The sequence below is a fragment of the Bos indicus genome, chromosome 27 (assembly GCF_029378745.1).
Source record: "Bos indicus isolate NIAB-ARS_2022 breed Sahiwal x Tharparkar chromosome 27, NIAB-ARS_B.indTharparkar_mat_pri_1.0, whole genome shotgun sequence".
Classification (NCBI taxonomy): Eukaryota; Metazoa; Chordata; class Mammalia; order Artiodactyla; family Bovidae; genus Bos; species Bos indicus.
Genome location: NC_091786.1, coordinates 16,233,966 through 16,248,293, shown reverse-complemented (window position 1 = coordinate 16,248,293; position 14,328 = coordinate 16,233,966). Strand labels below are relative to the sequence as shown.

Here is a 14,328-nt window from a genome sequence, read left to right as displayed (position 1 = left end):
ATATTAAAAATTAAAAAAAAAATCACCCAGTTTGTGACACTTTGTTATAACAGCCCTGTTGCTGCTGCTGCTAAGTCGCTTCAGTCGTGTCCGACTCTGTGCGACCCCACAGACGGCAGCCCGCTAGGCTTCTCTGTCCCTGGGATTCTTCAGGTAAGAACACTGGAGTGGGTTGCCATTTCCTTCTCCAATGCACGAAAGTGAAAAGTGAAAGTGAAGTCGCTTAGTTGTGTCCGACCCTCAGCGACCCCACAGAGGGCAGCCCACCAGGCTCCCCCATCCCTGGGATTCTCCAGGCAAGAACACTGGAGTGGGTTGCCATTTCCTTCTCCAACACATGAAAGTGAAAAGTGAAATCGAAGTCATTCCGTTGTGTCTGACTCTTCGCGACCCCATGGACTGTAGCCTACCAGGCTCCTCAGTCCATGGGATTTTCCAGGCAAGAGTACTGGAGTGGGGTGCCATTGCCTTCTCTGATAACAGCCCTAGGGAACAAATACACTATTGGGGTAGTAATTAATATTTGGGATGCTTCATGATCATAGGATCTTTCTGGTACCTCTATGAAAGTCTTCAGTGGGTGTGCTGCTGCTGTGCTAAGTCGCTGCAGTCGGGTCTGACTCTGCGACCCCAGAGACAGCAGCCCACCAGGCTCCTCTGTCCCTGGGATTCTTTCTCCAGGCAAGAATACTGGTGAGGGTTGCCATTTCCTTCTCCATTGCATGCAGGCATGCTAAGTCTCTTCAGTCGTGTCCGACTCTGTACGACTCTATGGATAGCAGCCCTCCAGGCTCCTCTGTCCGCGGGATTCTCCAGGCAAGAATACTGGAGTGGGTTGCCATTTTATTCTCCTCAGTGGGTGTATTGGCTCTAAAAAGCTAGCTACAAATTAAGATAATTATCATAATTGTCTAAAAAAAATCGACAGGGAGGATGACAGAATATATAAAAAGGACAGAAAAAAAAATACCATGGTGGTTTAAACAGTGGATGTAAGAACCTTCTGGTCAGCCCGCTTCATGAAGAAGGCACAATAGATAAATGATTGATCCTTTTGTTTGAAGGTCCTTTGAAAACGACGGATAATTGCAAACATGATAAACAATTCTACAGAAGACGCTAGGTCTTTTATACCCATTGTTCATCTGTCAACAGTCTTTCAGACAGACGTTAGAGGCTACCCGGCTTTTCTGTTAATTACCAGTAGCATGTCATTCTTAAAACATGAGCCCCGGGTGATGTGCCATGATGGCCTGGCTCAGCAGAGTAGAGAAGTGAGGGTAAATGCAGCAAATCATCCTTTCTAATTTTGACAGTGTTGATTTTGGAGAGACTTTATTTGAAATGTCAAAGCTGTGTTTTATGTGATAAACTTCTCCTGTTTAAGTTGTTTAATTAATTGGTTTTCTAATGTGAATAATGATGCTTGGCTACATCACTGAGAAAGTATTAGGAAGTGATGACCATGTTGCTATGTAGAGATATTATGTTTTGGAAACCTGAAAGTTAAAACAACCTGAGGAATTAATCTGTTTAGGGATTTATATTGTCTCAGTACGACACCACGGTCAAGATTCTATAAAGAAAAATACTATCAAATCTGATTTTATAAAAGAAACAACTAAACTTCCAGGCAAGGAAAGGCATTTGTTGATTTGACAAACATTTAGCTTAGCACCTGGGTGGAGACAGTACGGTATGGAAGCCTTTGGGGCTAGACTTCCTAGTTCACACTGTCTCTGTTACTGGCCAATACCCATGGCTCTCTGTTCCTTAGTTTCCTTATCTGTAATCCCAGGGTGATAATGGTTTCTATCTGAAATAATGGGACTTGGAGAGTTACATTAATGGACACATGCTTGGAATGTGATATGATCCCACAGCATAAGCTCTCAGTAGATGTTGGTTTTTCATCACATGTGATACCAAGTTACACTGAGAGGATCCTCTTTATCTCAGCACAGATGAAGCCCAGGGCTCAGGCAGCAGCGCCTGCAGCTGCATCGCCCTCCAGCGGAGCACAGGAAATCCGTGCTATGCGGTGGGGCTGCCGGGCTCAAGGGCTTTAGGTCTCACCAGCAGGTCTCTGTCCACTTCAAGGGCCTGCACGTACAAGTTTGTGCTTAAAGTGAACTGGGAGGTACACAGCAGCCCTGTGCCTGAGAGTTTGATTTGTTATAAAGCCTCAGTTTTAGCACATAATAACTGTGTGCAAGACTAATGAAAGGGAGAAAGAACCTATGGAGTCCTCCTGGGTATAAATCCTTTCTGTGTTTGTAGGGAAAGGTTTCTTCAGCCTCCTAGAACTTCCCAGAGTTCCAAAAGGCAAATTCAAGCCCCTGCTAATCAAGGAAGTAGATGGGGAGACAGTGGAAACAGTGACAGAGTTTATTTTTCTGGGCTCCAAAATCACTGCAGATGGTGACTGTAGCCATGAAATTAAAAGACGCTTGCTCCTTGGAAGAAAAGCTATGACCAACCTAGATAGCATATTTAAAAGCAGAGACATTACTTTGCCAACAAAAGTCCGTTTAGTCAAGGCTATGTTTTTTCCAGTAGTCATGTATGGATGTGAGAGTTGGACTGTGAAGAAAGCTGAGCGCTGAAGAATTGATGCTTTTGAACTGTGGTGTTGGGAAAAGGCTCTTGAGAGTCCCTTGGATAGCAAGGATATCCAACCAGTCCATCCTAAAGGAAATGAGTCCCAAATATTCATTGGAAGGACTGATGCTGAAGCTGAAACTCCAATACTTTGGCCACCTGATGCAAAGAGTTGACTCATCTGAAAAGACCCTGATGCTGGGAAAGATTGAAGGTGGGAGAAGGGGACGACAGGGGATGAGATGGTTGGATGGCATCACTGACTCAATGGACGTGAGTTTGAGCTAGCTCCAGGAGTTGGTGGTGGACAGGGAGGCCAGGCGTGCTGCAGTCCATGGGGTCCCAAAGAGTCAGACAGACTGAACTGAACTGAACTGAATCAAGGAAGTGAAGGAATTTGGAAACAAAGGAGGAACAATCAAGAAACAATGGTGCAGCGATTAAAGCAGGGTCCAGGGTCCTCATCAAAGGACACACAGACCAATACCTTTGAGTTCTTCTGAAAGAACTAAGGTCTCCACCCATGTGGAGGATGGTAACTTCCAGCTGAGTCCCGGAACATCTCTTTTATCTTGCAATCAACCAAAGAGAAGAAAGTCACACATCCTGTAGCCCTCACCCAAAGCCTATAAAAACATTTCGCTGAAAACCATTGAGGGGTTTGAGATTTTTTGAACACAAGCCACTCATTCTCCTTGCTTGGCCATTCAGTAAACCTCTTTCTGCTCCAAACTCTGCCCTTTCAGATTCTTTGGCCTCATTGTGCATTGAGCATGTGAACTTCTGTTCCATGACACTTGTCAGTCTTGCAAAAGACTGATAAATTGAAATCTTAAAACATTTTCAGAACCAAGGTAATTGCTGGGGGGTGAGAGGGGGAGGAAAAATCCCTAAATCTTCATGAAAAACATTTCACAAACCAAGACGCTCCAGAAGAGGAATAGAGAGGAAACTAAAGAACTAGTTAACAGTTCTCTAAAAAAAGTTTGCAACTGTAGAAGAGGAAGAAAATTATTTTTCTCTCTACAACTTAGGTTCATTGACTGGGCCCTAAATAAAAGACTGAGAAAAGAAAGATTAACAAGAGTAAAGTTAAGAAGCTTCCCAGTAAGGAAATAATATTTGTACTATTTTTCTGTAACACCAGCTAAGATAATGCATCAGCAAGAGAAATTGAAAGTGTCTGATAAAATATTGATAACAAATACTTATGTACAAAGAATTCACAAAAGCCTAGCTCTCCACTTGAAGCAGAGCATATGGCAGTTGACACCGGAACAGATCGAACCACTGGCTGGGATTACAAAGCACATACTGATCCAGAGGAGGAAAGTCACCCGTAGCAGAGGTTTTCAGCTAGAGTTTGTCCTCTGTGGACAGACACTCCAAGATGAAGACGGTAGTAGGAGGATAAGAGGAGAGGCTGAGCCCTGCCCAGATGAGATAGAGACGACATATTCTTCATTCTCAAGGTCAAGGGGAGCTTCCTGCCTACACTTGTACAGAAAGGCTCGGTGGAGGTCAAAAAGAGTGTGCTGATGCCAACCTACCCATGGGCCTCTTCCCTGGAATCCATCTTGGCTAAGAGATGCACGCCCAGATGGGAGGACCCTGAGCTAAACCAAACAGACTCAGAACAAGGCCAAGCAAGGTGACTGGTCAGAGGAAACCCAGAAGAAACGCCCCATGTAAGAGATTCAAAGTACCACGAGGGCATGACTCCCTGCCTCTGCCCCGTGTGCCTGCTCACAGGGACTCTTGTTCCTACTAATAAACACTTGACTTTTTTCACTGCTTTCCGTTACATTGTGGGAATTCATTTCCACAAAGCTGACGGGCCAGGGGCCTTGTCACTGGCCCCCGGGTCAGCGCTCTCACTCTGAGACCTCATTCCATCTCTGGTCAAGAATCAAAATGGTGCTTCAAGCCGCTGCAGGCTGGAGTGACTTGAGATTTAGAAGACAAGGGAAAAGGACTTCGCGTTTCTAGGGGCAGCCAAGTGTGGGACAGTAAGAACTTGGGGAGAGTAATGGAAGATCGGCTGCTAGTGAGGTTTGTTACTGTTGACCTTTTCATGGTGCCATCTTATCTCTTCCCGGTTCCTGGTTCTGGAGGTTTTTTCGCGGGGGAGGTGGTTTGTGGTGGGGGTTCGCCTTCACATGGGGATTTCTGTTCTGCTTTCAGGCAGATGGTGGTGGTGGGGATAGGGATGCAGATTGCTCATCCTGGTTGTCCTTTTTCTCAATTGCTGTCAGCTCAAAATGACCCTTATGCCAGTGTCACACATTTTGGAGTGGTATACAAAGCATGACGGGCATAAAATATTCTTACCTTTTACTTATAACACTTTAAATGTTTAAAGTTCAGTAGATTATAAAGGACACGATGCTTATAGTTCTGACTTTTAAAGTACAGCAAGAAAAGGCCACTGTGAGGAAAACTGGTTTTAAAAAGCACAGAGATAATTCATATAATAAATTTAAACAGTTTTCAAAAACGACAGCACTTTTGGGGAACTGACTCATCAATTTTCCAGGAATACAGTCAAGGACCCTCTCTCTTTGGACTCCTCCAGTGGTCATTTCTTTGTTGTTATGGTAACTGGCCATAAGCTTTCCCTGGTTACTTAAAGCCCTGTGGCCAATGAGCACACAAGGAAAAGCGGAAGATTAAGACGGGCGTCACAGAAAGGTGAGTTCAAGCACAGTTTTGAATATTTTATTGATTTCGTTTTTAATTTGGCAATGTTACATGGCATGTGGGATTGTAGTTCCCCAACCAGGGATGGAATCTGAGGGCTCTGCATTGGAAGCTTGGAGTCTTAACCATTGGACCACCAGGGGAGTTCCAATATCTCCTTTTTTTTAAAGATAATTTCTCATATAGCATGGACAAAATGTCATAGTGTGTTAATTACTGTCCAAGCTGTATATTAATAAATCTGCCTTTAAGGGGATTATAAATATTATAAAAAATAATTACACACACACACACACACACACACACACACACACACACACATTAGATTAGGGCTTCCCAGGTTGCTCTGGTAAAGAATTGTCCTGCAATGCAGGAGACACAGGAGATGAGGGTTCGATCCCTGGGTCAGGAAGATCCCCTAGAGGAGGGCATGGCAACCCATTCCAGTATTCTTGCCTGGAGAACCTCATGTTCAGAGGGACTCGACAGGCTATAGTCCATAGGGTTGCGAAGAGTCAGACAGGACTGAAGTGACTGAGTATGGATGTGTGCATATATTAGATAATAATAGACTATAATAACATATAATTGGGTTGTTTGTACTTTTGTACCTTTGACTGTTGTGATGTAATGAATCTGCTAATATCTCTTTGAGATCCTGAACAGTAACTCTTTTGGATTGCTGACCTGAAACAAATGCCAGATATTTCTTCAGCAAAAATGAGCTAATTTGGGATCAGCATAGAATTGCAATTGGGGTCCATAACCAGGGTGAGCCACGTGCAAGTTCCCACACAGCAAGAGAAGAAGACCATCTTTCTAGGGAGGAAAAAAACCCCAGCGAATTAAGGAGAGCTGTAGTAAACAGAGTCCCTGACTTTTCATTGGCTGAGTCCTTGCCAGAAAAGAGAGTCTTTCTTCTTCCTGTTTGGCTCAGCGATCCTCAAGGGTATGACAGCACCCTCTTCTGGTCTCTGTTTATTAATGTTTTACAGGATAAATACCCACAAGTGGGATTGCAGGATCATTTGATACTTGCAGTTTTTTGAGGAATCTCCATATTATTTTCCATAGCAACTGCACCAGTGTGCAAGGGTTCCAGTCTCTCCACAACCTCACCAACACGTGCTGTCTTTTGGTTTTTTCAATAAAATCCATTTCAACAGATGTGAGATGACACCACACTGTGGCTTTGATCTGCAATTCCCTGATGCTGAGCATCTACCCATACACCTGTCGGCCTCATCTCACACCATACGCAATAATCAATTCAAATGGATGGAAAATGTAAACACTTAAGACCTGAAACTGTAAACCTACTAGACGAGAATACAGGGGAAACCCTTCAAGACCTTGGTATTGGCAATGATTTCACAGATAGGACCCGCAAAGCACAAGCAACAAAAGCAAAAAATGGACGAGTGGGACTACACCAAACGAAACAGCTTCTGCACGGCAATGAATACAATGGAAAGAGTAAAGAGCAACCTACAGAATGGGAGAAAACATTTGTAAGCCGTATATCTGATAACGGGTTGTGATATTGTGATTTATCATATGTGTTGGCCTTTGTTCATTTCTGGCACAGAGCTAAAGCCCTCGAAATTCTTTCAGTGAGAAGAGCAATGGGAGCAGCTTTTGTTGTAATATTTGGTTTCTTGATCTCAGTTCCTGAAACACTCAGAGCCATAAAAGTGAAGCTTGGTGTCTTCACTTTTCACCACAACTGGCTTTAACTTAATGAGATGATGTGGAAAGAACCTAAGGATGGGGGCTGGGTGCCAGCAGAACTGAGCATGTGATTAGAGGTTTGGAAATTTCAGTCGCACCTCCACATTCTGGGTAGGAGGGGACTGACACTGAATTCAGTCACCAGTGGCCAACGATTTAATCAATCTTGCCCATGTAATGAAACCTCCATAAAACCCCCAAAGTACGAGGGTTAGACGGCTTCTGGGTTGGCAAACACCTGTAGATTCAGGGAGAATGGCTGAACTCCAGGAGGGCATGGAAACTCCACACCCTTTCCCCATACCTTGCCCTGAGCATCTTTTCCATCTGCCTGTTCCTGAGTTATATCCTTTTATAATAAACAGGTAATCTAGTAAGTAAAATATTTCTCTGAGTTCTGCAAGCCACTCTAGCAAATTAATGGAACCCAAGGAGTTGGTATTGGGAACTCATATCCAATCAGGTGATGACTTTGGTGTGATTTTGTCTGAAGTTGGGGGGGGGGGCAGTCTTGTAGGACTGAGCCCTCAACCTTTGGGGTCTGACGCTCTCTCCAGGTAGATAGTGTCAGAATTGAGTTGAGTTACAGGACACCCAGCTTGTGTCAGAGGACTGCTTGATTGTGGGAGAACTCACCCACACCACCACACATTAAAACTGGTTTTAGAAACTTTTGGAAATTAATTTCTCAAATATATAAGGAACTACAATTCAATAGCAAAAAAAAAAAAAGGGACTTCCCAGGTGGGCTAGTGATTGAGAATCTGCCAGCCAGTGCAGGGGACACAGGTTCAATCCCTGGTCCAGGAAGATCCCGCATGCCGTGGGCAAATAACCTGTGGACCCCAACTACTAGAGCCTGTGGGAAGCCACTGCAAAGAGAAACCTGCACGCTGGAACTAGAGAGTAGCCCCTGCTCGCCACAACTAGTGGAAGCAATGATGACCCAGCCCCAAATACATAAATAAACAAAAATGAATGATAAAAAGAACCTATTCGAGAGATTAACCAGAACTTCTGTTTCCTAACCTCAGTCCTGGACCATCCCTGAAATACTACCTTCCCTCTGTAGACTCTGCTATCCTGTCCAGAACTCGCCTGGTGTCCCCTAGGGAGTGTGGATCTGGTGGTAGGCAGGGGTGTTCCTCTCTCTTCTGGGCGAGGGTTGATCTTGGGAGCACATGCCCTTTAAGGCCAGGGAATGTTGTGAGCCGCCAGAGATAAGTTACATCAGGAGAGGCTGCAGAATCACTGTTATCAGGAAGTCTAGAGGGATCCTCTGTTTCTTACCACTGCTTAGGTAACTGGCTCTCTCTGAGGAAGGACGATCTCATTTGACCCAGTGTTTATCCCAGTCAAGGCTGCTTCACACCAAAGCAGAACAGCTCTTTAAATCCCCCTGCACCGAAGGGTTATCTTCAGCAAATGAGTGGAGAAGAGTCTCTGATCTGAGAGTCCTCTCTGAGGCCACAGCCAAGACAAAGCCCTTTTTTTGACCAGGGCTTTGGGTTTGTACAGATGCCTGCATCAGTAACAGTGGGTCCTAAGGTTGCCCTTCCTGTGACTCCTCCCAGGCATTCCTGGTGTTTAGGAGCCTGAGCCCGTTCTGTCCAAGAGTACTTGATCTAAGACAAAGTTCTATAACTCATCCTACAGAGGAGGCATGTTTAGGAAGCTTGTAAGTTTCAAGGGTTAGGTCTCTTCAGAGGAGATACTGGCCCCAGATAGCTGAGGTGCACATCAAAGGAATGATTTCAGTGATCCCAGACTCTTGCATCTTCCCATGCATACTGTTCAATCGTTCTGTCGTGTCTGACTCTGCAACCACACGGACTGTCGCCCTCCAAGCTCCTCTGTCCACGAGATTTCCCAGCAAGATAACTATTGTGGATTGCCATTTCCTTCCCCAGGGGACCTTCCCAACCCAGGGATTGAACCCTGGTCTCCTGATTGGCAGGGAGATTCTTTACTGCTGAGCCACCTGGGAAGCCCATAGACGGAAAAGCCCTACATTTCTTAACTTGAGATATCTGATTTTCTTTAATTAACAAGTATCTTTTGACGTTCAGACTACCCTGTCTTTGTTGTAAAACTTCTCTGAAACCCGGCTCCTCCCTTCACCTCCTCAGAGCAGTTCTCTCAGGGTTACTCGAGGTGCTGCTTCCCAGGCTTGAAGTTCTAAAAATTCCCGCCGAATAAAACACGACTCAACTTATAGGTTGTGAATATTTTTTAACTCGACACCTGCTTCAGTTAATCTCCATCCAGGAGTCTGTTTTCTGGGGAACTGACTTAAGATAAAAGTGAGCTAAGAATTCAGAACAGGTTTCCCAGGAATTCTCACACAGAACTGGAAACGTTTTTCCATCACTGAAAAGTGCCATGATCCCTCCCTCTTGACTGTTTGTTAAGCTGGTGGGGGAAAGTCACAGAACCAGTTATTCCCCTGAACAATAATTTGGATTGAAACTTGGTTGCAAGAGCTAAGAATGGCTGATGTATCACCTGGTGTACTTAGTGCCTAGTGATCAATTGATTATCATGCTTTGCTAGTTTAATACAGATTTATATATTTATCGGAAAAAATAAACGCTTCAAATCCCCTTGTGTTATGTGAGAGTAAGTCTGGCTTGTGTGGACTGTGAAGTTATAAGTTATTCTCCTCTGTTCAACGAGGTGTCATGTAAATCGAAGTCACAGGCCCCAAGAGGGAATTTTATGATAATTTCTCATTTGTCTATAGAAATCCACCAAGTTACAACTTCAAAATACCGTAAGCACTTCCCTGGTGGTTCAGTGGCTAAGACACTGAGTACCCTATGCAGGGGACCCAGGTTCCATCCCTGCTCAGGGAACCAGATGCCCGAATGCCACAACAAAAGACCCTGCGTGCTGCAACTTAGACCAGGCACAGCTACATAAAAATAAATATAAGAGACAAGCAAAACCAAAACAAACACAAAATACCTAACCCCTTAAATCTAAGCTCTTCTGCTATGCCCTCGGCAATATGCTTCCATCCTCTGCATACCCTGACTATCTTCCAGCACCAAGCCATGTCTCCCTCCTTCCCTTCCATCTTACAATTCATTCTGCCATCTTCCTTGTCACTCGCCAAAATCCTTCCTTGGCCAGGTCCATCTCTGAGCATCCCTTCCCACCTCAACTCCTATTGCCCCATTTCCTACAGTGCATCTCAGACCCAACTGTACCCCACAGTGCTTAGCATGGGGTTAGGCACATATTGGAGAAGGAAATGTCAATCCACTCCAGCATTCTTGCCTGGAGAATCCCATGGACAGAGAAGCCTACACTCCATGGGGTCCCAAAGAGTCGGACATGACTTAGTGACTAATTACAGGCATGTGTAGCTAGCTCTTCAGTGAATATGATTTTTAAATAGCTATATTAATGTTTAATTTTCATACCCAAAATTTACCTGTTTTAAGTGTATGATTCAGTGATTTTTAGTAAATTTACAGTGTTGTGCAATCATTAACCTCAATCCAATTTCAGGACATTTTCACCACCCCCAAAATATCTCTGATGCCCACTGTCTCTAGGGTTGGCAAGAAACTTATTTTGAGCTCTTCATTTGAAACATCTTTACATTTTCTCAGGATGGCCATCAGTTACTACTGAGACCCTTTTACAAATAATCCAAGGTAGTATTTTAAAAAGTAAACATTGTTAAGTAAATGGTGTTGAAAACCTCTCGTTCTCACAAATGGATTGCGCCTACTTCTTACTGCAACCTAAAAGGTGTCATTTTTAAATCTCAATACCTAGGTTTATTTCAAACTCCATGTTGTTGATTCAGCTGGATTCTGTTCTGAAAGTGAAAATGGGAAGGAGTTGGGGTGAATGGCTTACATGATGACATCCTGAGCACATTCAGACAAGTCAGTTCAACTGTGGAAATTAGGTCAGACAAACATTCTTTTCTGTACTCCCTTTGTCTTAAACCCAAGGGGGATGGACTCCCCCGAGAACAATTAGAAAGGTCAATCTGCAGAAGAACCGGCTGCTGCTTCCTGTGTAGGTCAAACACAAGTCAAGGCTTATACCTTTTATTAGTTATATTTATATTCAGTTAAACTGGTCATCCCTTGTACAGCCTAACCTCATAAATATTAAGCAACTTCTAAAAAATGACATTTGAACTCAATTTAAATTGTGCCCCTGTGATCAATGACTTCATAAACAAAGAAGAGAGAAAACGCAATATTACTTCCTGCTTTGCTTTTCACAAACTGATAATATATTGATAAATTCATAATAGTGAAAGTGAAAGTGAAGTCACTCAGTCGTGTCTGACTCTTTGCGACCCCATGGACTGCAGCCCACCAGGCTCCTCCATCCATGGGATTTTCCAGGCAAGAGTACTGGAGTGGGGTGCCACTGCCTTCTCCGGGAACTTACTTTAGAGTCATTTAAAAGAGAAAAAATTTTGGTAGCCTGAAAAATCACTAAATTGAAGTATTTAAAAGTGTTTTGAAGTTGTTACATTTTGTAAAAGTTTGTGAATATAACTTTGTCCAGCTCCAGCAGCCAGACCTCAAAATGTTTCAATGAGGTTGGGAGTATTGATAACATACAAAGTGCATCAAGAAAAAAGCAGTTGTGATTTTTATTTTATGATGCCAAAATAAAACAGGGTTCTTTCACAGATGGGCTTCCCTTGTGGCTCAGCTGGTGAAGAATCTGCCTGCTATTTGGGAGACCTGGGTTCAACCCCTGGGTTGGAAGATCCCCTGGAGAAGGGAAAGGCTATCCACTCCAGTGTTCTGGCCTGGAAAATTCCATGGACTATACAGTCCATGGAGTCGCAAGAGTCGGACATGACTGAGTGACTTTCACTTTCACTTTTCACCATTAGAAAACAAATCTTTACAAAAAACAATAAAACTAACATCTCAAGCATAAGGGTGGCATATAAATGTAAGAGTGAAAATGAATTCTCCATATACTCATGTTGCTGTAGAGTTCTTCAGAACCAGCAGTACAGCGAGTGTACTTTATTTAGGATTACATGAACCTACCCTGTCCTATTTAATAGTTCTGTGTGTGTATATATACATATTAATATGAAATATAGAATATTTAAATCAAATCTCCAAAATGTGACATCTCACATGCTTCCTAAATTCAGCAGACAAATGAGTGCTTCAGATACAGAAAGTATCTCAGCATGATCATTTCAACTCTCCCTTATATTTGAATACCAGAACTATAAAGGTTTAAAAAAGCTATTCACGTCAATTTCCAATAATTAGACCCTTTTTAAATTGTAAAATGAAAGTAAAACAAAACAATTATAAGAGTAACTTGTACACAGGATACTTTTTAAATGGTTATAATAATATAGTCTACATGAATATATTATACCACAATCATCATCACTAATGATATATAAATAGTTCAGTTCAGCTCAGTAGATCAGCTGTGTCCAACTCTTTGCAACCCCATGGATTGCAGTGCGCCAGGCCTCCCTGTCCATCACCAACTCCCAGAGCTTGCTCAAATTCGTGTCTATTGAGTCGGTGATGCCATCCAACCATCTCATCCTCTGTCATCCCCTTCTCCTCCTGCCTTCAATCTTTCCCAGCATCAGGGTCTTTTCAAATGAGTCAGGTAGGAATAGTTAACATTTTGTTAATCACTATAATTTTCAAGATTGGCAGGCAGAAAATCCCAGTGGAACCAAGTGAATTAGCCAGGGCCATCTCCTGAGTCTGTGACCAGGGTAAGACAATATTTTGTTTCCACAAAGCCAATCTACTAATTAACCTTTGGGAAGTAAGCCTTCCTGAAACACTTGTAAGCAAAAGAATTGTTTCTTCTAATGCCTCAGAAATCCAAATATCAGGAAACATAAGTATTCATTAAAAGATTCATTGTATTAAGTAATCAAAATGAAGAATAAATGTTTTTCGTCCTGAGTATATGGGATTCCCAGGTGGCACAGTAGTAAAGAATCCGCCTGCCAAGTCAGGAGGTACAAGAGACACGGGTTTGCTCCCTGAGTCAGGAAGATCCCCTGGAGAAGGAAATGGCAACTCACTCCAGTATTCTTGCCTGGGAAATCCCATGGACTGAAGATCCCAGCCACGAGGTCAAAAAGAGTCAGACACCCAACTCAGCAACTGAGCACACACACATGTGTATACTAAAATGTAATTTAATATTTAATAAAATCAACACTGCAACAGGCACCACTAAAACACAAAGTTTTCAATTAAAAAATTGCTGTAATTAAACTTTTAAAAATATAGGTGTACGTTTTACCCTTTCACAACTGAAATAGCATTGTACCCATTAAAAGTCATATTTTATTCTGAGTGCATCCAGAAAAAAAATAAATATATTTATCACAAACCCTTATATACCTCTAACTTTTCTTAAAAGTCATATTTTATTCTGAGTGCATCCAGAAAAAAAATAACAGATATATTTATCACAAACCCTCATATACCTCTAACTTTTCTTTAAATTGAGGACTATTTCAAAACTGTTTTCATAGGCCTCAGTAACCTGTGTGTTCATTAGTAAAAGATATTCTTATATGTTTATTTTGGGTCAGATTATGTCAATTGGTAACAAAAGGCCTGAAATAGGGAGACATATTTCCATAGAAGAGACATAGTGGTGATATTCTTACTTATGAATATGAATTAACAGATTTATGTTATTGTCAAGGAAAATGTAAATTTACCATGGAACTTTTTTAAATTAGGAAACTTACTCCTTTAATTCAGTCTTTAAATAAATTTAATGTGCTGAATTTCTGGACCCAAGTGCTACTTTCAATTTATGATGAAAAGCATTTACCCGTTCTTTCTGAACCGGCCAATTCAAGATGCAATGAGATTTAAACATCCCTCTTCGCAAACAGAGTGCATGGTTCAGTTTATAATCCGGAATCTCCTCAAGAAAGATCAATATAATGGAATCCAGATTTTGTTCAATAGCTTGCTGAACTGCATGGTGAACCTTGAATCTAAGTTAAAAACATTATTAAGTCATACATCAATACACAGTTTTTAACAGCCCAACACTCTAAAATCTAACATTCTCCTTGTAATTAACTTTAGTCTTGTCACTAAAACCCAGGTTATGTTTCTTCTTAATTTTATTTTTAAAATACTTTGAGTTGTGAGTAATAACGTTGCTGCTGCTGCTAAGTTGCTTCAGTCGTGTCCAACTCTGTGCGACCCCATAGACGGTAGCCCACCAGGCTCCCCCGTCCCTGGGATTCTCCAGGCAAGAACACTGGAGTGGGTTGCCATTTCCTTC

General features: G+C 42.4%; 1 protein-coding gene across 5 annotated transcripts in view; it reads right to left on the bottom strand.

Moving 5' to 3' along the window:
* Positions 1-13,197: 13,197 nt before the first annotated feature.
* The window catches only part of TLR3 (toll like receptor 3), a 373,039-nt gene continuing 371,908 nt past the window's right edge, over positions 13,198-14,328 (bottom strand). For all 5 annotated transcript variants that reach the window (XM_070781564.1, XM_019953358.2, XM_019953359.2 and 2 more), the window contains one exon: positions 13,198-14,032. In XM_070781564.1, coding sequence (XP_070637665.1) covers positions 13,804-14,032 — 229 coding nt within the window. In that variant the 3' untranslated portion in view covers positions 13,198-13,803. The remainder of the gene's footprint in view (positions 14,033-14,328) is intronic.